General features: G+C 44.5%; 7 protein-coding genes and 1 non-coding gene across 8 annotated transcripts; 5 read left to right on the top strand and 3 right to left on the bottom strand.

Moving 5' to 3' along the window:
* Positions 1 to 668: 668 nt before the first annotated feature.
* On the bottom strand, positions 669 to 2,601 carry V1513DRAFT_445994 (chaperonin 10-like protein). Its single transcript, XM_066898201.1, has 4 exons — positions 2,372 to 2,601; positions 2,182 to 2,304; positions 828 to 1,997; positions 669 to 735 (listed from the first exon to the last, which is right to left on the bottom strand). Exons 2-3 carry the CDS (start codon positions 2,234 to 2,236, stop codon positions 919 to 921), a joined length of 1,134 nt encoding a protein of 377 aa, XP_066753315.1. The 5' UTR covers positions 2,237 to 2,304; positions 2,372 to 2,601; the 3' UTR covers positions 669 to 735; positions 828 to 918.
* Positions 2,602 to 2,944: 343 nt separating this feature from the next.
* V1513DRAFT_380054 (trimeric LpxA-like protein) lies at positions 2,945 to 3,712 on the top strand (the record flags this gene model as incomplete). The annotated part of the gene is made up of 3 exons (XM_066895030.1): positions 2,945 to 2,983; positions 3,037 to 3,260; positions 3,310 to 3,712. The coding sequence occupies 3 exons, from the start codon at positions 2,945 to 2,947 to the stop codon at positions 3,710 to 3,712; spliced, it is 666 nt and encodes a 221-aa protein (XP_066753314.1).
* Positions 3,713 to 4,333: 621 nt separating this feature from the next.
* Positions 4,334 to 9,811, top strand: V1513DRAFT_415691 (peptidase family C50-domain-containing protein). Its single transcript, XM_066895819.1, has 12 exons — positions 4,334 to 4,569; positions 4,634 to 4,948; positions 5,008 to 5,702; positions 5,769 to 5,865; positions 5,919 to 6,123; positions 6,179 to 6,624; positions 6,683 to 6,832; positions 6,882 to 7,902; positions 7,960 to 8,741; positions 8,793 to 9,088; positions 9,142 to 9,225; positions 9,277 to 9,811. Exons 1-12 carry the CDS (start codon positions 4,558 to 4,560, stop codon positions 9,686 to 9,688), a joined length of 4,515 nt encoding a protein of 1,504 aa, XP_066753313.1. The 5' UTR covers positions 4,334 to 4,557; the 3' UTR covers positions 9,689 to 9,811.
* Positions 9,812 to 10,010: 199 nt separating this feature from the next.
* On the top strand, positions 10,011 to 12,069 carry V1513DRAFT_445983 (cytochrome P450). The gene is made up of 3 exons (XM_066898200.1): positions 10,011 to 11,462; positions 11,514 to 11,601; positions 11,656 to 12,069. Exons 1-3 carry the CDS (start codon positions 10,150 to 10,152, stop codon positions 11,725 to 11,727), a joined length of 1,473 nt encoding a protein of 490 aa, XP_066753312.1. The 5' UTR covers positions 10,011 to 10,149; the 3' UTR covers positions 11,728 to 12,069.
* A 255-nt stretch (positions 12,070 to 12,324) lies between these two features.
* V1513DRAFT_445979 (uncharacterized protein) lies at positions 12,325 to 14,166 on the bottom strand. Its single transcript, XM_066898199.1, has 2 exons — positions 13,183 to 14,166; positions 12,325 to 13,129 (listed from the first exon to the last, which is right to left on the bottom strand). Exons 1-2 carry the CDS (start codon positions 14,066 to 14,068, stop codon positions 12,375 to 12,377), a joined length of 1,641 nt encoding a protein of 546 aa, XP_066753311.1. The 5' UTR covers positions 14,069 to 14,166; the 3' UTR covers positions 12,325 to 12,374.
* Positions 14,167 to 14,225: 59 nt separating this feature from the next.
* Positions 14,226 to 16,563, top strand: V1513DRAFT_445977 (uncharacterized protein). The gene is made up of 2 exons (XM_066898198.1): positions 14,226 to 14,687; positions 14,754 to 16,563. Exons 1-2 carry the CDS (start codon positions 14,412 to 14,414, stop codon positions 16,098 to 16,100), a joined length of 1,623 nt encoding a protein of 540 aa, XP_066753310.1. The 5' UTR covers positions 14,226 to 14,411; the 3' UTR covers positions 16,101 to 16,563.
* Positions 16,564 to 16,756: 193 nt separating this feature from the next.
* On the top strand, positions 16,757 to 17,842 carry V1513DRAFT_485220 (P-loop containing nucleoside triphosphate hydrolase protein). The gene is made up of 3 exons (XM_066900466.1): positions 16,757 to 16,921; positions 17,039 to 17,502; positions 17,562 to 17,842. Exons 2-3 carry the CDS (start codon positions 17,074 to 17,076, stop codon positions 17,700 to 17,702), a joined length of 570 nt encoding a protein of 189 aa, XP_066753309.1. The 5' UTR covers positions 16,757 to 16,921; positions 17,039 to 17,073; the 3' UTR covers positions 17,703 to 17,842.
* Positions 17,843 to 18,903: 1,061 nt separating this feature from the next.
* On the bottom strand, positions 18,904 to 18,991 carry V1513DRAFT_t61. Its single transcript has one exon. It is a non-coding gene; the product is annotated as a tRNA-Pro (tRNA).
* Between the last annotated feature and the right edge of the window lie 233 nt (positions 18,992 to 19,224).

Raw genomic sequence — 19,224 nt, 5'->3', positions numbered from 1 at the left:
AAGACCTACTGCCGAGAGCAGAAGGCCCTTCACAGTATTTGCATGCGTGTCAAGGGAAACAAGAGTGCCAAGAAAGAGGATGTAGTAGTCGCCTACGGCGACGGTCGGTTTGGGTCGACAATGGTCGGAAAAAGAGCTGCGCCGGTTAAGAAGTTGCGCAAGCATCTTCGCCGGTACGTTACCGTCGTGCCAGTCGACGAGTATCGGACGAGTCGACTCTGCTCCAAGCACAATGAGCAGCACATAGAGAGGACGGGTCTCGGGGAGCAAGCGGATGAGGGTGGGGGGACCAGTCAGAGAGCGCCAGACCTAATTCACATCCACGCCCAACGTGATGCCAATGGCGCCAAGGGACCATCTCTTCATTCTGTATTATACTGCAACAAGTGTCATACAGTTTGGAACAGAGATGTGAACGCGGCTCGCAACATTGCGTGGATATTTTGGTGGATGCGGGTCTATAGCGGTGGGCGACCGCCGAGGTTCGGCGGACGTTGACCGTCGTTGTCATTGTCATTGTCGTTGTCGTTGCTGGCAGTGGTTCAAGGAAGCTGCTTGCAACTGTTATTCGGTGGTCTAGGGTTATCCCACTTGCGGGACTAACCTGGATGCACCATAGTTACTTTTTAGCTACGGTAAACGGTTTTATTTATATCCCCTCAAAAGAAATAAAATATATATTTCCAGCAGCAGAAAGGTATGGCTTGTGAGACATGAAATTATGCGGATGCTTATGTAAGTGGATTAAGCAGAAATCATGTCCCTAAATGTCATGTGTTTCAGTGGGTTTGTCTGCTACCGAATGTCTAACACTGCTCCAATGCAAGTAATATTAGAGATTATTAAATCATACACATACAAATTTTTATCATGAATTACGCATCTCAGTCACTATACATTTTTAGACACTACACATATCTACTCGGTGTCGACCACAGCGCGAATGCAGTCACCCGACTTCATGGCGCTGAAAGCCGAGTTAATCTCTGTAAGCGGGAAACGGTGGGTGATGAACTCATCGACTTTGATCTTGTTCTGCAGATAATCCTCAACGAGGCTAGGAAGCTGAGTTCGGCCCTTCACGCCACCAAAAGCGCATCCCCTCCAGACGCGACCCGTGACGAGCTGGAATGGACGAGTCGAGATCTCTTGCCCAGCAGCGGCGACACCAATGATAATGCACTCACCCCAGCCCTTGTGGCAGGACTCGAGTGCAGCACGCATAACCTGGACATTACCAGTGCAGTCGAATGTGTATTCGCAGCCTCCATCTGTCATGGCGATGAGTTCATCAGTGATGGGTCTCGAAAGTTTGGTCGGGTTAACGAAGTCAGTTGCGCCGAACTTCCTCGCCCACTCCTCCTTTGAGTCATTGACATCGACAACAATGATCTTGCCAGCCTTCTTCTGAGCCGCACCTTGGATGACGGAGAGGCCGACACAGCCAGCACCGAAGATAGCCACGTTGTCACCAGACTGGATCTTGGCAGTGATAGTCGCCGCACCGTATCCAGTAGTGATACCACAGCCGAGAAGGCAGGTGCGATCCATAGGAGCCTGGGCGTTGACGGCGACGACGGAGATATCAGCTACAACTGTGTATTGTGAGAAGGTGGAGGTGCCCATGAAGTGGAGAATATCCTTGCCACGAGCACGGAAGCGCGTGGTTCCATCTGGCATAAGTCCCTGGCCCTGCGTAGCACGGATCTTTCCGCACAAGTTGGTCTTGCCAGACTTGCAGAATTTGCATTCACGGCACTCTGGAGTGTAAAGCGCAACAACATGGTCGCCGACCTTAACTGAGGTGACGTTCTCACCGACGGACTCGACAATACCAGCACCCTCATGTCCAAGAATTACTGGAAAAGCACCCTCCGGGTCTTTGCCAGAAAGCGTGTACGCATCTGTGTGGCAAACTCCGGTGTAGTAGATCTTGATACGGACCTCGTGGGCTCGTGGAGGAAGAACCTCTACGTCCTCAACAGAGAGTTCCTCTCCTATCCCAATCAATTAGACAATCCAACACAGTAATAATAAGAATGGATCCGTTTTGTTAAATATTTACGAATCGACTATGAGAAATTGCGTCAATCGACAACCTCGTGGGCCGGGTTGTCGCCGACACATAAAATTACAAATACCAAGAAAACGTAAACAGATAAGACGACAAATCACACATACCGGGACCCCACGCAATAGCAGCCTTGCAGGTAATTGTTTTGCCTTCTGTGGACATTGGGATTATGGTAAAGTTATGAGATTGACAAGTCAGACAACTTCAGAATGCAGTGGTTGGAGGGTAGTCTATATGTATTAGTTATCATATACAGTGGTCCATGTAAACGTTTTTCGTTGGCTGGCAGTCCCTTACCCTAACCCGGAGTAGATTCGAGTCCGATCATGCCTCGGGCGCATAGAGTTTAATTTAAATTAGCAGCAAAATTTGGGATTCGAGGTCCTTGAGTTCTAATTCGGAAGTTGTGCTTTGGGGAATTTGTATTTTACGAGTCAAACCGTGTTGAGGTTCGTGTGAAATATTTTGTACAGGATACGCCTCAGCAAGGAATTTCATTCCGTTTCGGGACCTATTTTCCCGAAAATTAGAGCTGTTTCGGCATTATTACTCACACCAGGACCGCTTAACCTGATAGTTATTTGAAAACTGGGTCTTGCTAGATATCGTGTAACTGACCGTTTTACATGGAGTAAAGTAAATTGTCAAGTTGTCGTTAAAGACCCTTGGTTGCTTGGGCCGAAACATTAAGTGTATAGTACAGCACTTTGGTTGCCTGCGGCGCCAACGTTCGTTTCACTTAAACTGCTAGAAGGAGGTCCCGCTGTGATATTGTCAACCAACTGTTCAACTTGGCAGGTCATTAGAGTATCATTGCCAATTCTACGTATGCTCAAAATACTAAGTTGATTTCAATTAACTGATTGCGTGATGTCGCGCCGCCAAACGCGTGGAGAATATATTGAGACCGTATGTTGGCGGTAGTCACTAATTTTGGACTAACCATGCTGATTGAATGTTAGGAGTCGGGTAATCGGATATCAAGAAAAGCGGTCATTCTTGGATCTCAGCACATTCTCTTAGGCGGCCGTTCCACAATATTACCTGAATGTGTAGTGCGTGGTGATCTTCACCGTCCGTCAAGTGCATCGTCCACGGGGACTGCCGTAGCGTCCATCAATATCGGACGATACAGTTTTCTGGAAAAGGGAGTAGTGATTAAGCCACCATTCAAATTTTACAAAGGGTTAGTTACTATCTACCATATCTACGAACGCAACGCTAACACCACCAAGGTCATTAGTGTATTATCCCCTGAAAATCGGAAATTTTGTCTCGATTGGAGCCAATAGCATTATTGAAGCAGCCACCATTGGTTCATACGTTAACATCGGCTCCAACTGTGTGGTTGGGAAATTTGCTATAATAAAGGATTGCGTTCTAGTGCTTGATGGCACGGTCATACCATCTACTGCTTGCATTCCCCCATTTGCTGTTGTCGCGGGAAATCCAGCAATTGTTGTCGACGAGTTACCAGAATCATCAGCTGAAGTATTTGAGAGACGGGCCAGACAGATTCATGCGTTACATGGAACAACGTTAACATCCACGAGGATAGCAGAAGTGAAACAATCTGTTTTTGATGATGATGGTGATGAAGAATTCGATCTCTCGCACGATTTTATGATAAACAGTTAGGTTCAATTGCATGTCAATGGAGTTTGGAGCTATTGGTCAATTTGAATTATTGTGCACTAAAGATCTTTGTGTATTTGCTGCATTGCATTTAAATATTTTCAAACCTGAGCCAGAAAACAACACGATTAGGATATTTCCCACCAACTGAATTAAAAGTATATAGTAGGTTAGGTTGCCTTGTGGTATATACCGAATACATTCACTCTAAGGGGACAGATTGTCAGATAACCCAAACTCGGCCTTTTGCTGCCTACTTGCCTAGGCAACCAAAAGAAAAACAAAAAATTGCAGGATCACAAAACTCCCAAACGCGTAGCAACTTAAGCTTGCAGGTGGACTTACGTTACAGATTAAGTTTGAACCTTAAATATTCCACAATACTCGAATACGACTCAAAACTTATCATTTTCTAGACAAATTAATATTTGGATTTGCAGTTTAGCACTCTCTGGTAGTTAGCCATACTATTAGGCATCTTAAGTCTCAGCAGTCTCAGCGTAAATAAGTTTGTCCTTGTATATTGTGTATGACACGTATTTGGAAGAGCGTTTGATGTTGAGAGACCTTATTTATTGTGTTGTATGGAGCCTCACCAAAAGTAAATATTTACGCGCCTTGAGAACTTTACCCTGAACCAAGGACAATCTCTGCGAGAAACGAGCCTCCAATATTAGGAATTACGGGAATTATTTGGCCCACTCGCTTAGTCTGATACTAAACTAAATTAAGCAAATACTAGTCTATTTGCTGTATTCAGCTACCACGGCATGAGGATTGGCTCGCTTCCAAGCAGTTGACATTTGACAACTCTATATTTTGAACAACAAAGGTAGCAGAGCCAAACCATGGCGGTGGAAGTAAGTATACGTCGATATGCTTATTATATTGTAATTATGATCTTCTAACCAGTTGTATTGCTAGAGCGAATTGCGGACTGTTCAAGTCCAACCCGCCTTCTTTGCAGAAAAGGCACAACCTTACGGTCTTAGTATTTTCAATCGTGCAGTCCATTTTGTTACCTACACTAGGACTGTTATGGAATCTAGAAAGATCCTGCCGAATATTGATGACTTCCTTCCAAGGGTTATGCTGGGTGGTCCATTGGTTCAATCAGATTTTGAGAGGCTTGTAGCGGACATTGATTTACTGAGGAGATCTTCATCCAGGGTTCTGGGACAGAATAGTCAGGATTTGGTTTTTGCGCTTTTATCATTCATCTTACATTATAAGGCACAGGTTAGACTGAGCTTATTGCATTGTACAAGTCACAGAGACTAACATTCTATACACTGCAGACCTCCTCGCCTATCTTCAAGAAAGTAGCAACCCGAATCCTCGAGAATTGTATCACGTTCACCAAATGTATAGTACAAAATATTGATGATCCGTCAGTCATCAAGCATCTACATAACTGCGCAGAGGCCTCTATTATCCTTGAGGACGCGAAGTGTGGTATTTATATTGCTAATACCTACTACAACTGCGGTATCAGTCTGTGGCGGACATCTCGCAAGGCCGATGCGGTTTCAATGTGGCGAACGTCAGTTGAGCTGCATAGACACTTCTTAAGCTCTGAAGACTTCCCAACGCTTTTAAAGAAGCTTGAAAGGCTGGCAATTGCAGACATTGAATTAAAGAACTTCATGGAAGCGTCGACTACTTTGTCAGAGGCAATTTCAATAGCTGTGCAAGAAGTTGCAGACAATCTTACCGTTGTAACATCTGTCGCATCACTTAGTGTGATAGCGTCAAAATTCCCGGAAATCGATCGACTTTTAACGATGTACGTCAATGTCAGTGTGCGATGCTGTGAGAATAGCAGATTCGCATTCCGTTTTGACCTGGAGGTAGCATGCGAGGGTATCATACTTGAATGGATCTTGCGAATATTAGTGGCATCTCGAAAAGTCGCGACACATCGACTAATCGAAGCCCTCATTGGCCTACTCTATGAGATTTACGGAGATCGCTATCCGATACGATATGCCAGGTATTTCTTTCTAAACTGTCTTCAAATTGCTGATTGGCTCCGTTGCTAATACGTGCTGTCGTTTAGGGCGGTGGTCTCTGTGCTACCTTTGGCGGTGGAAAATAATAACAAGGAACAAGCTCTAAAGACAGCGGAAAATGTTGTAAAACGACTTCAAGAAAGAGTACGCATTTAATTGGCAAGGCGGAATGCCGAGAAGTTTACTAAGCCATTTAGGATTATCAGGAGGACACCGGGCTCGCTAAGTATGCCGAGGATTTGACAGCATCCTGTTCGTTATACATCTCAATTTTAGAATATCAACTACAAGTACCGAATTCTGTCGTAATAAGCTACTCAGTCAAGCTATGGCAGGAGCTGACCGAAAGGCCAAATCTGGAAGACATTATCGTTGACAGAGATATATTATTGTCCAATCTGCGTATGTGTGTGTTTGCAGCCAGCCATGTGAATTAGTTTCGCTAACAATTTCTTAGAGATGCTGAGCGATTTTTTAAATCTAAGAGGGAACGTTAAATCTCAGATTCTTATTTTACAGTGCCTTCAGAAAATAGTTGATGGAGCCAGCCCTCAACTATATTTGCAATGTAACATAGCGTTAGCAAAAGCTTACTTAGGACTAGGATATTCGGGGAGAGCCGCAGAGTATCTAAAGCTATCCCAGAAGGTGTCGAAGAGTTCTGACATGTCTGCTGACGATGTTACAATGCTATATTTAGCTGAAATAGAGTATCTCGTCTCTGTTGGGAATTTTGAAAGAGCTCAAGAAAAGATTGCGATCATTGGAAAGAATTACAAGCAGCAAGACGAAGATTTTACTGACGTTGGATCTGAATCTGAGAAGGTCCCCAACATATCCACATCCAAACCTGATATATTGGCTGCCATGCACTATACGATCTCGCTGTTGTTAATGGAATATGTAAGTTGTTTCAGAACTCGCTGTATATTACATCTGCTTATCCCTATTTATTTGGTAGGGCTGCCACAACGAAGCATTATCCTACGCTAAGGCTTCGATTAAAGCATACAATAGCTTAATCTTTCAAAAGAGTCGTCGCCTCAGTGGAAAAGAGCGGGCATCTGTAGAGCTCGATTATTCGCTTCCAGATATGTGGTCGTGTGCATTGGTAAGTTGGCACTGCCGCCAATCTAGAGTTATTGCTAATGTGTCTTTAGTGTCTTGTAAGGTCACACGCACAGGTCGCTATGATATATGATCATCAAGGTCTGGTGCGAGAGACGGAGTTCTACCTTGTAGAAGCTCTAAAGCTCAGTCAATCTCTACGCCGGCACACTTCGCCATCATATTACCAGATCGCTCTCGGAGATTTTTACAGCCGCAGTGGAAACCTAACGAAGGCAAAGGATTTGTTATCGGCGGCAATCAGGGACGATACTCTTGTCGAGAACCATATGCATAAGACCCAATTAGAAACGGCGCTCTCGAAATACTTTCAAGAAAGCAGTGCTGAAGAGCAGGAATATGAGAGATATGCAGCAGCTGAAAGTACACTATTAGCTGCCATTGCTAGTCCACAGAAATCACGTAATAGTGAAGCCTTGGAAGACATGCTATCACAGCTGACAATTACCACCACAAAAAAGTCTAAATTAAAAGCGAAACCAAGAGATGAATTCTTTTATATCAACCGAATACGAGCAACAATACTAAGACTGAAGTCCCGCTATTTTGTCTGTCACGAAGAGTGGCAAGAAGCGGAGGCCGTGCTACAAGATTCTGCTTTATTGAGTACTGTTCCGAGGGACCGTGCATTGCAGAATATGGCAGAATCACATCTCCACTTCATATTTGCCGGGTCGCTACTACAAAGTGACCCAGTTTTCACCGTTCTTCAAGACTCGGCTATATCTATCCCAAATGTTAGCAAAACTACTGGCAAAGGTACGAAGGACTCTTCATCGTCAACTGCCATATCTGGAGCTCAAACGAGAGGAAGAAAGATCAAGTCTTCGACGTCGTCTTTGAGTGCCACCAAAAAGGATCTCGCTGATGTACAAAAGATCTTGGGTAGAGCTCGTCAGCTTGTCTTGGAAAGTTATTTTGTCGCATCAAAAATATGCTCGGCTTATGAGAAACAAACAATATCAAATCACCTTGGCCAAGTCCTTCTATTGCAGTCGGCTATTGGATCCATGAAAGACGACGCATACTGTCCTGCAGCAAACTACTTCTTCGGTCAGTATAGAACATTGGACGACATTACTAGGGATGTCTTGATTAACTTGCTTACAGAGCTTTCTAAAGGTCTTTCCCTCGTCAAAGACGTTTCCGCAGCCGATCAAACTTCGTTTCCGGCAGATGATATTTTCGACAGCAATTTTTCTCATTCTAAGGTGCTCGACCTTAACGCTTTCCAAAAGGAATATGTCGATATCATTCCACACCGCTGGGCTGCCGTCTCTATAAGTTTGCTTGAAGATTCTGAGCACCTGATCGTATCTAGGTTCCAAGCCAATGAAAGTCCTTTTCTATTGAGACTACCTCTCAATCGCCATTGCAGCCGCGATGCGGACGAGGACTCCTTCTCATTTAGCGATGCGCTCTCCGAAATGCAAAATATCATTTCAAAAAGCAACGAGACTGCTCAGGCATCTCGCAGCATTCTGAATGGTGCCAAAGCTCAGAAGCAGCAATGGTGGGCCGAACGCCGATCATTAGATATGAATTTGAAGGAACTGCTAGCCAACATGGAGTACTCTTGGCTTGGTGGCTTTAAAGGCATACTTAGCGGTAATATACGAAATAGGGACCTCCTCAGCAAATTCAGCTCTTCTTTTATCATGATATTGAAAAAACATTTGCCAACGCGCAGAACGTTACGAACGCGACAAGGGTCGAGATTAAAGACTCCAGAAGTAAAGATCGACCCGAGAGTGTTCGAACTATTTATTAGTCTAGGAGATCCTGCCGAGACTGACAATACAGAGATGCTTGAGGATCTCATATACTTTGTTCTAGATATTTTGCAGTTTCACGGCGAGTGCAATGCATATGATGAGCTGGATATGGATCAAGTGAGTGCAACCCCTGCAATCGTCCTTATCTAAATACTGATACTTCGGCAGATAGTAGTCGATATTCAAGAGATTTTACGGTCATATTATGAATCCTTGGAAGACGATGATGATAAGGTGGAACATATAGTACTGATACTTGACAAGACAGTTCATATGTTTCCGTGGGAATCTTTACCGTGTTTAAGGGGCCTATCCATATCGCGACTGCCTTCACTATCTTCACTTCGGAGTATTCTTCAGAACTATCGAGGTCAGAAAATTAATGTTGAGAAGGGCGCATACATTCTGAACCCCAGCACGGATCTTGTCAATACTCAGAATCTGTTTCAGAGCCAGTTCGACAGGTATGCTCATATACTGGTAGTCGATTGTGTATATAGTGCTAAGCATGTGTTAGTTTTGATGGATGGAGTGGTATAGTGGCCCGGTCTCCATCTGAAGCAGAATTTAGGTCAATCCTAAGCTCGAATGATATAGTATTGTATGCTTTAAAACTCGCTTCAACTTTGATATCATTTTGCTAATTTGGTAGATACTTTGGACACGGTGGAGGAGAGCAGTATATACGCCCATCTCAGATCAAAAGTCTCGACAAATGTGCGGCAACATTCTTGCTCGGATGTAGCTCTGGTGCCTTACACAGTTCTGGTACCTTTGAGCCATGGGGTACTCCGATGAACTACCTTATTGCTGGATGCCCCCTACTTGTCGCCAATTTATGGGATGTCACAGATAAAGATATAGATAAATTCTCTCATGAAATGTTTCAATTATGGGGCTTATATGACTTGGCAAGCAGAGTGACGACGAAAAAAGTTACAGCAGAAACATATACTATTGGAGATGCGATGGCTAAAGCCCGAGATATCTGTAATTTGAAGTATTTGAATGGAGCGGCCCCGGTGTTATATGGAATCCCGCTGGATTTAATGAACAAGATATGAGTGACGCGGAGTATGAGTTTCGTTTTGAGCCGTAATGGTATGTTTGACCATCATACACCGCGTGAATTTAATTTTTGTAATTGCACTTGCATTTGTGAAAATAAACATATATATATTAATCTGTTCTGGGCCATGTAGAGTGCAGCTTCTGCTATGCAGATTATAATGCCAATATCATCAACGAAAGGAATACGCTCTATCTTCAAGTCCCGAGGTCTCGACCAAGCCACATCTCAAAACCTTAAGTTTCAGGAGACGGGCAGTGGGCGTCCGTGCTGCCTTCGCCAGATCGCGCCACGAAAGCCGCCACATCAGCGCCGCTCGAAACGGTCGAATCTTGCATGGTAAACTCCGTTAAGTATGCTGATTGTGCATTGAAATTTGGTGATTCCTGTGGGTAGAAAATTGAACGGGCACGCGCTGATTTTGTTCTGCAATTAGTTTCATATTAGAGAGGTGCAATGTTAGCTGCAGCCATCGTTGTATTGGGATTGGCGTGCCTTGTCGGTTTCAGTTTGTTCACCGGCTCGCCGTTATCCAACGTCCCTGGACCGGCAATTACTGCATTCACGGATATATGGATCCTGATCAATACATACTTTGAAAGACGTAATCGATATATTCATGAATTGCACCAGAAATACGGGCCACTTGTGCGATTGAGTCCGCATGAAGTTTCAGTATCTGATCCTGGCAGTATTAAGCATATTTATATTAACAACTTTGACAAATCGAAGTTCTACTTTTTGTTCGATAATTATGGTGTGACTAATGCGTTCTCTGCAATTGAGAAGAAAGTACATGCTCCAAAACGACGTGTCATACACCAACTTTATTCCAAGACTGCAGTGTCTGTACCTGGCGTGGAAGAATCTATTCGTGAAAGGCTTGACCGCGCAGCGTACCATTTCGAACAATCGCATAAGGAAAACAAAGCGATTGATATTTTGCAGCTCTTTAGATCTATTGCAATGGATGTTGTTACGGCATTTCAATTTGGGGCAGATCATGGTACGGATTTTATTAGGAATTCTTTGGAACGTGACTTGATTCTCGGAAAATATAAAGTGCAGACGCGATTTTGGTTTATAGGACCGTATCTCCCTTCTTTGGCGAAGTACATTCTTCCAAAGTCATTTGTGGAATCCCTTAGGTTTACAGATCAGTGGAATTTGGATAACATGCTGAGATCGGGATTTCCACCGGACTCCGCCGCGAAAAAGCTGATTGACGGCGGATTTTCTGAGATGGAAGCCGCAAGTGAGATCGCAGATCATGTTGTTGCTGGACATGAGACCACTGCTGTTGCGTTGACCTACTTGTGTTGGCACCTTGCTAAGCATCCAGAAATCCAGGAGAGACTGAAAGCCGAGATTAGAGCCGCTAGTGGGCCATCAGATGGACAGAGCCCAAGTTCCGTACTGCCGGCATTCAAAGACCTTGATAGATTACCGTACCTTGCAGCAGTACTTCAAGAGACGCTACGATTGTACGCCCCCATCCCAGCAAGCGAGCCTCGCGCTGTTCCTCCCGGCGGCATGTGGTACAGTCCGTCGTCATCCGAGTACGGGTCGAATGAATTGCGGTATTTTATTCCTGGTGGAGTAGTGATCTCGATGCAGCCCTGGACGCTTCACCGCGATCCATCAGTTTTCCCTCACCCGGAGACGTTTGATCCTGAGCGATGGATTAAGTCTGATTCTGAAACACTGCACAAGATGAACAAATCGTTTATGGCATTTGGTGCCGGTATTCGGATGTGTGTTGGAATGAAGTCAGTTATCAATTCGCATGTTTATAATTATCCAATACTAAGGACATCTAGCCTCGCCACGGCAGACTTAAAATTCATTACGGCCTTTATTTTCTCGAAATATACGGTAATGCTCGGAGCCGAGACCACAGATGACAGCGTAAGTATCTGATTCTAATCTCATATCAACTTAGACTGACATTAACGGAATAAGATGTACATGATCGATCGGTACAGTACGAGGCCTAAGGCAAATGCTTGCTACATAGAGTTCAAAGAACGTTGAATATTTTATATTAGACACGAGGAACGATTGGTTTAGATGTATATATTAATGACAAAATGATACATATTTGGATTGGTGACAATTCGCCGTAGTCTGGAACGTGATTAGTCGACCGGTAAGCTGCTATACTTCTGCCTAACTGTTGCGTTATCGATTCGTATTTCATACGAGTGCCAGGCCTGTGCCATGGCCATCACTATCCTACTAGGTTGTATACTTAAAAAATGGCGGGGCAAACTAACTATATGACTGAATCTATACGATGCACGAATGTCCGAGTCTATTGATTCTTCTGGTCTAACAAAAGTCACATTATTATAGTCTGTGCTTGTATTGTCTAATTAAAACTAACAAAGTTCTGGCAAGAGAGTGCATTTGCCCATAACTATGGTGATTCGTTAGTCGTCTTCGGTACCTATACCATTGACATTCAGAGGGGGTTTGTAAACTCACAAGTTTATAAATATAAATATAGCAGCCGTGTTAGGAACTACGAAATGTCCTAAACGTATGCTAATTATCTAAAGGTTGCGTTGGTATTTATATCTACCGGGGCATCTCTGAGGCCAATGGCTTTGAGGCGAATGATCAGTACTCAGGTCACACAATTATATTATTGGAATTCAAAAATGACACATATATACATATTAATCAACCCTATCCCCTATGTACAGCCTTAGCCTCCATAAATGCATCAAGAAATATCTAGTAGTCGCGTTTTCAACCACAAAAATGGATCTCGGCCATGAAGAAATATCGCCTATCCCGTCAGTTTTTCGAACAATATCAGTCAAGCACTCACGAACAACCGAAGACGTTTCGAAACCGCATAGTTGATTAACGAAGTAACGGATCACTGGAATATTGTGATTTTCATTGTAGAAGAATTCGGAGTCTTTTAAATTCCCTTTGGCATCGGTAAGAGATGACCAAGATAATTCCGCAATCACAATCCCCTCTTTATTGGCCTTGTTTTCGTCAATGTAAAATCCACGTACTCCACTTAACCGTAAATTTTTCGCAGAAATCTCGAGTCGACGTCGTAGCCTCCGTTCAATTAATGAAGCCATGTCTGGGGCCCTGCCCGTTTTCTCGGATGGCACACCAGCTATGCTCCGTATATAGTTTAGGTGCTTCCAGTTCGACTGACGAACGTGCTCTCGCTTCAGAATATGATAGGTTGCTCCACCTACTATATCTTTCTTAGATTCTGGTTCCAACGGAAGATACACATAATCTATGTCACCATCTTTTCTGTCGCTGACCACAGATTCATAAGCAGCAGATAATGCCCCGCTAGCATCCTTGAAGAGCTTAAATACTGTGAGTTCTTGCAACAGGTTTGATGGGAGCTTCACACGCCAGTTTGCGCAGAGACGTGATTTGCTTGCAAGTATAGCCACTGCAAATGATCTGTCAGCACTATGCAATGTAGCGAACTACACTAAGATATACCGTATGGATTGTTTTGCATTCGTCTAGAAAAATCTGGAAGGTCGGGGAAATTTGATGGCTTCGTCTGACTTCGCCGAGTAGAAAGCCATTTCTCTGGTCTCGTGAGGAGAATAGAACGGTCTAATTGAAAGTCGTCGTTGTCGTATCTACTTGGCCGTCGCGGTGACCGGTTCTCTACTGCCTTGGACTGACGCTCACTACCCTCTTGAATGTCATTATGCAGTTGCTCTATAATCTTGTCGTGCTCCCTCGTGGTAGAAGTACTGAGAAGAACCTTCGACAGATCAGTGTCGCTTTCCCCAGTAGCTATTGTGATAGATTCTTCATCTGTCAGTGGGTTGCTGCTGAGATTACTCCTGCGCTTCGTTGTTCTCTGTCGTGGCGCGACTGTTTTAGTTCTATCATATATGACTTGAGAATCACTTGGCGAACCCAATTGATCTTCAACAGGCTTAGATGCATTCGTCGGTTTTCGGTCTGCCCTGCTTAACAAGCCCTGATTAACATCTGCTGTGACTGTGGTCCCATCTTGACTTCCACGCACAGTATCATCTAATAAGATACGCCTTGCTGTAGCATCAAACTGTCGCATTCTTTTCGTTGCGGTAGCATCGGCCGCGGTCGTTAGTGATTTCCCCGTTTCGTCATAGACTAATGAGATAGTAGAAGAAAAATTTCGCATTTGAGGCTCAATTTTGCAGATATTTCCAATTTCAATACCGCTCCGGGCACAAACAATAAAGCATTGAACTCCATTCCCTCTCCTGTAATTGGATAGGCAACTAAGCGAACGAATCGAAGACAAGAACTTTGGCAACACTCGCGCTTGTCCAGAGAGCGTAGAACGCCGTCCAAAGGTCACCGCATTCTTGCTATAATAGCTCATCGTACATTATGCTCATTTCGCGTCGCGTATACCTAATGATACGACACAGTGGTAACGTCACGATACAATTATGCTGATTTGCGAATGACCGGGGTGAACGGCCAAGGTAACAACTACACAGCCACCTCAAGGGTTTCCGATGGTGCAGGAACAGCCACTCTAATAGTGGCGGTGTATGTATGATCTCTTACACCTGGGTGAACCAAAATTAGTTTATGGAAATCCACCCTCAGACTTATTAGTTCGGTATATATTTCAATTCCAGTGGAGATTTCCCACCTGAGTTATTACTTGATTGATTGAACGTCCCAACGCAGATCAGTTATTAGATCGATACCAAAACATGGTTGATTCTATTACGCGGCAACAGCTAAGTCAGATCGCCAAATTCTCGGCCTTACACCCGCGACCTGAGGGCCACAAGTATGCATATGGCACAGCTGGATTTAGATTGCTCGGATCGCTTCTAGACTCGGTCGTCTTTAGAGTAGGACTTCTGGCTGCGTTGCGTTCGCGCAAGCTGGATGGGGAAACCATCGGCGTCATGATCACCGCGTCGCATAATCCGCCTGATGACAATGGTGTCAAGTTGATTGACCCCCAAGGTGAAATGCTCGAGGTATGACGCATTTGCGATGTTGGCACATTGAAGTGGAGTCCGACAGGAACCGGGCTGATGAAGTAGGCTTCGTGGGAAACATACGCCACTAAGTTCGCCAACGCGGAGACCGACGATGAATTAACGAAAGAGTACTTAGCAGTTGCTGAAGCTTTAAAGATCAATTTAGACTGTCCTTCAAATGTCATCTTTGCGCGCGATACACGTGCTTCTGGGCCAGCTCTGGTTGCTGCTTTGAAGGACGGATTGCAGGCAGCCGGGGCCGACTTCGCGGATTACAGAATTCTTACCACTCCGCAACTTCATTATATTGTGAAATGCATCAATACTAGAAAGACCCCTGCTCCTTATGGAGATCCAAGTGAGCAGGGTTACTTTGACAAGCTGGCTACAGCCTTTAAAATCGTGACAAAAGGGAAAGCAAAGCCACCGGTTGTCACGGTTGACGCAGCAAATGGTGTGGGAGGCCCAAAACTCAAGGAATTGGCAAGGTGTATCGGCTCGGACTATCTTGATATTAATGTTGTGAAAGACGAAATCGACGCGGTAGAGAGACTCAACTTTCAGTGCGGCGCTGACTTTGTAAAAACTCAGCAGAAGCTTCCTGTGGGTCTCGAGCCTGCTCCATTCGAGCTATACGCATCCTTGGATGGCGACGCTGATCGAATTGTGTTTTATTACGTAGATGAAGCGAATAAGTTCCATCTTCTTGACGGTGACAAGATAGCATCTTTGGCTGCTATGTTTATTCGTGATTTAATAGCGGTTTCAGGAGTAGACATGCAAGTCGGGGTGGTGCAGACTGCGTATGCGAACGGAAGCTCATCAAAATATTTAACGGACATTTTGAAAGTTCCTATTACTGTCACCCCGACCGGTGTCAAGCATCTGCACCACGCGGCCCAGTTGTTCGATGTTGGGGTTTATTTTGAAGCCAATGGCCATGGTACGGTTCTGTTCTCCAACAGTGCTATGAAGGCGCTTGAATCTTTTGAAGCTCAAAACCCAGGTCAACAAGATGCAGTCACAACGCTGCTCTCCCTCGCAGCTTTGATCAATCAGACAGTCGGCGATGCTCTGTCGGATCTACTCCTTGTTATTGCGATCTTGAGTCACAAAGCATGGGGTCCCAATGAATGGAACCTTGCGTATACGGATCTTCCTAACCGGCTTGTTCGGGTCGTCGTCAACGATCGGACGGCGTTTAAGACTGAAGACGCGGAGCGGAGATTGGTTGAGCCGAAAGGGTTGCAGGCCCGTATTGATGCACTCGTCAAGAAATATAAGTCTGGCCGCAGTTTTGTTCGTGCCAGCGGTACAGAGGACGCGGTAAGAGTGTACGCTGAAGCTGCAACGAGGTTGGAAGCCGATGAACTGGCAGTCAAGGTGTCAGACTCGTTGAAGGGATTATGAAATCTTGTTGTGACGTCAGAGTTAGCGTATGTCTTTCGCGATGGAATCCAAGCTAACTGCGAAAGTTCTTATGTACTATTGCGATGAGTTGTTTCTATTGTAAAAACTTGCAATTAGACATGCATGTAGTGGCAGACATGATCCATCAATTGCCGATAATTCAGATGTCGCTGGAATAAGTACGCTATCATAGACAACAAATATAAGTTCGGCCCCAGAATTCAGTGTCAGATTGTCCTCAAGAGCTAGCTTCTTTCGTGCTATGATTGCTCGGAGTCGTTGCCAGACTTGTTTTCTACTACAGGTCAGGGTTTAGCGGACTGTTATGCCGACTGTCGGGGACTATTGCCGGGGACACTATTGCGGACCGTTTGGGCTAGTTCATAGAACGCTTACATTTTAGTGACGACATCTATCAACTTGAGTCGAGAACATGTGATCTTCTTGCCATATTATAGTCGTGCACACGCGCAACTAGTTTAAAATGTAAACTCGTTGAACCTTCTTACAGCAGGTCATCCTTATTGAAGCATGGTCCCCCACGGGGTTCTGGGGCCATAGCGATATTTAAAGTTTATAGGCTGGAGGTGGGGGGTGGGGGGATCTGAACATCTTAAGTTCGACAATTTCCGTTGGGACAAATATACTATGGGTTACATCAAACTAAAGGAGCGCATGTTCTGGCCTCGAAGCTGATGAGACTGGTCGGCCGACCTTCTTCCACTTTTCCTCTTAGCTCGTCGTTGCTCCTCCGTGGTGTCACCAATACTCACGTCTTGCAGTTCCTATTCGTGCTGAGGCTCAAGACTTGGGTTCTCAAGGTTAGTGTCGACTATCGTGTCTATTCGCACTCAAATTCGACATTCGAGTGTCGCCGCCTTAGTCTGATCATTGTTGACCTTGTGGCCAGACGTGCTAATGGTCATATATATCTATAGGTCGCCTGCCTTCAGTACTTTGTCTAATTTTTGCAATGTCACACACTTACATGGTCTGGGTTATTGCCGGCCCGGCAGGTTGCGGCAAGACCACTGTCGCGGAGTTCCTCTCCAATGAATTGGATGCGCCATATGTCGAGGGTGACAGCCTTCACTCACCTGAGAATATCCACAAGATGTCCGTCGGCATCGCCCTCACAGATGAGGACCGAGAGCCTTGGTTGCGAAAAATCGTGCCAGAGACAATTCATGCCATCAAGGCTCGGGGTAAGCCTGAAGAGCCCCGTTATGGCGTCGTGACCTGCTCGGCTCTGAAAAAGAAATACAGAGACGCGATTCGACTGTCGGCTAGAGAGTTGAGAGAACGATATGGTCTGTCTGTTGGCGTCCGATTTTTGTTCATGTCGATAGATGAGGAGGTATTGCTGAAGCGTGTCCGTGGCCGTGAGGGTCACTACATGAAGGTAATGCGTTACTTAACCACAACAGTTCTGTGGGCAAATGCAACTAACGATGGGTGTAGGAATCTATGGTCGCCAGCCAAGTTAGAATTCTGGAATTGCCCACATTGTCGGAGATTGACTCGGTGTTTTTGGATGTCACTGGCAAAATGCCGGAGGAGGTCAACAAGCTTGCAAAGACCGCTGTGCTTTCCCTGCCGTAGTTGATTGTTTATATTATTAGAGTTTGGTTTGATTAGTTAGACAATTGTTTTGGGAAGATATTTGTGCAGAATCCATTTTAGTACTAGTATAGAATGACCACCTATGAGAGCTATCAGAGCTGAATTTAGTTCAATGCATCCAATTTCCAAAGAAGTACAATAAATATTGGCGGTGTCTTCAGTCTCACCTAGCCAGACGAAGGCATCACCTTCACAAGTGTTCACGGCAGAGATTTTAAGCCGACAGACTGTAATATGCGTTTGCATTTTAGTCTGCGCTATAATTTACACGCGACATGTTCACATTATGATTTCCATAGGGTTGGATACGATTACGGTACCGTCAAGATTTACTATTATTCGTAAAGTTAATCGCAAAATTAAGAACCTAATCGTAAAGTAATCGTATAGTCTCAAAAAAATCGTATAGTAGATCGTTACAGTAATCGTATTCCTAATTAGGTATGGCCTAAAAAAATTTACCCTGACAACGCGTGGAACGCGGCTGTCTGTTAAATATACTACGAAAGAACTCTTGGATCTGTTAGTTATCATTTGCCGCTCGATTGACAACTTGTTATTGCTGAGAAGCCCAGCTTCGAGTCCCGCATGCTCTCAAAGTTGGGCCCCGAAAAGCTTAGCGATCCGATATTGACAACTACTTTGGCGAGGAGACAGTAGCTGTCGACGCTATTGAACAGGGATGGCTGCCAAGGTGTGGAGGGCCCTACAAAGATGAATATCCGAGAATGGCAGGAGCGCCAGAGACTATCTTGCAATTCCAGCCGCTGAAGTAACCGTTGAGAGATTATTTAGTGGCGGAAGAGGACTGCTAGGGTTAAGACGGCATTCAATGGAAGCTTACTTTACTTGCAGACCACTATTCAACTGCAACTGAATTGCAAATTTGTGGTTTTTTTTTGTTCAATTTTATTTGTTTGTCCTCTACGTGTGCATTTAAGGGCAGATAATGAAGTCACGTGCATGACTATACAATTTTTTGTGAGTAACCAACCTCAACGCTCGTAATGTTCATCGTAAAGTTTCACATGGACTCGTATAGTAATCGTATTTGACTTTACGAATACGAATAACGATTAATCGCAAATCGTATCCACCCCTAGATTTCCACTACATATCTTGCAATATGTTCCTCTATATACTTTAGTAATTTTAAAAAAGAAATTCGAAAAACAAGACGGGGCCGAGCTGGGAATTGAACCCAGGACCACTCGCAATCTTCAGAAGAAGCACCCAAAGCGAGTATCATACTACTAGACCACACGGCCGTACCATTTCTGAAAAGACCTTTTAACGTTCTGGGTTTGGAAGATTGTAACCCTAGCCCGGATCAGTTATCAATACTTTATCAACACTGAGTCCAAACTCCCGATACCATACGTTAGCTTCATTGATCGAAGAATTTTGAAGTATTAGATGTGGCGACTGCTAAACGATTAGATCTGCGCCTCTAATAGTCTAAATTTAATTTGTACTATTTTGTTTTTATGTGATTGCAAAT

Source organism: Lipomyces chichibuensis, assembly GCF_038497645.1.
Source record: "Lipomyces chichibuensis strain CBS 12929 unplaced genomic scaffold V1513scaffold_18, whole genome shotgun sequence".
Classification (NCBI taxonomy): Eukaryota; Fungi; Ascomycota; class Lipomycetes; order Lipomycetales; family Lipomycetaceae; genus Lipomyces; species Lipomyces chichibuensis.
The sequence above is the reverse complement of the archived record's forward strand: the minus strand, read 5'-3'. Positions and strand labels throughout refer to the sequence as shown.

Bases quoted from the DNA above. Each gene is read 5' to 3' on its own strand.
- V1513DRAFT_445979 (XM_066898199.1), bottom strand. From the start codon at position 14,068: ATGAGCTATTATAGCAAGAATGCGGTGACCTTTGGACGGCGTTCTACG. The intron at 13,130-13,182 runs GTATATCTTAGT...GATCATTTGCAG, and splicing joins AATGCAAAACAATCCATACG to TGGCTATACTTGCAAGCAAA.
- V1513DRAFT_445977 (XM_066898198.1), top strand. From the start codon at position 14,412: ATGGTTGATTCTATTACGCGGCAACAGCTAAGTCAGATCGCCAAATTC. The intron at 14,688-14,753 runs GTATGACGCATT...CTGATGAAGTAG, and splicing joins CCCAAGGTGAAATGCTCGAG to GCTTCGTGGGAAACATACGC.
- V1513DRAFT_445983 (XM_066898200.1), top strand. From the start codon at position 10,150: ATGTTAGCTGCAGCCATCGTTGTATTGGGATTGGCGTGCCTTGTCGGT. The intron at 11,463-11,513 runs GTCAGTTATCAA...AAGGACATCTAG, and splicing joins CGGATGTGTGTTGGAATGAA to CCTCGCCACGGCAGACTTAA. The intron at 11,602-11,655 runs GTAAGTATCTGA...TAACGGAATAAG, and splicing joins CCGAGACCACAGATGACAGC to ATGTACATGATCGATCGGTA.
- V1513DRAFT_485220 (XM_066900466.1), top strand. From the start codon at position 17,074: ATGTCACACACTTACATGGTCTGGGTTATTGCCGGCCCGGCAGGTTGC. The intron at 17,503-17,561 runs GTAATGCGTTAC...CGATGGGTGTAG, and splicing joins GTGAGGGTCACTACATGAAG to GAATCTATGGTCGCCAGCCA.
- V1513DRAFT_445994 (XM_066898201.1), bottom strand. From the start codon at position 2,236: ATGTCCACAGAAGGCAAAACAATTACCTGCAAGGCTGCTATTGCGTGG. The intron at 1,998-2,181 runs GTATGTGTGATT...TGATTGGGATAG, and splicing joins TGCTATTGCGTGGGGTCCCG to GAGAGGAACTCTCTGTTGAG.
- V1513DRAFT_415691 (XM_066895819.1), top strand. The intron at 4,949-5,007 runs GTTAGACTGAGC...TATACACTGCAG, and splicing joins TCTTACATTATAAGGCACAG to ACCTCCTCGCCTATCTTCAA. The intron at 5,866-5,918 runs GTACGCATTTAA...TAAGCCATTTAG, and splicing joins TAAAACGACTTCAAGAAAGA to GATTATCAGGAGGACACCGG.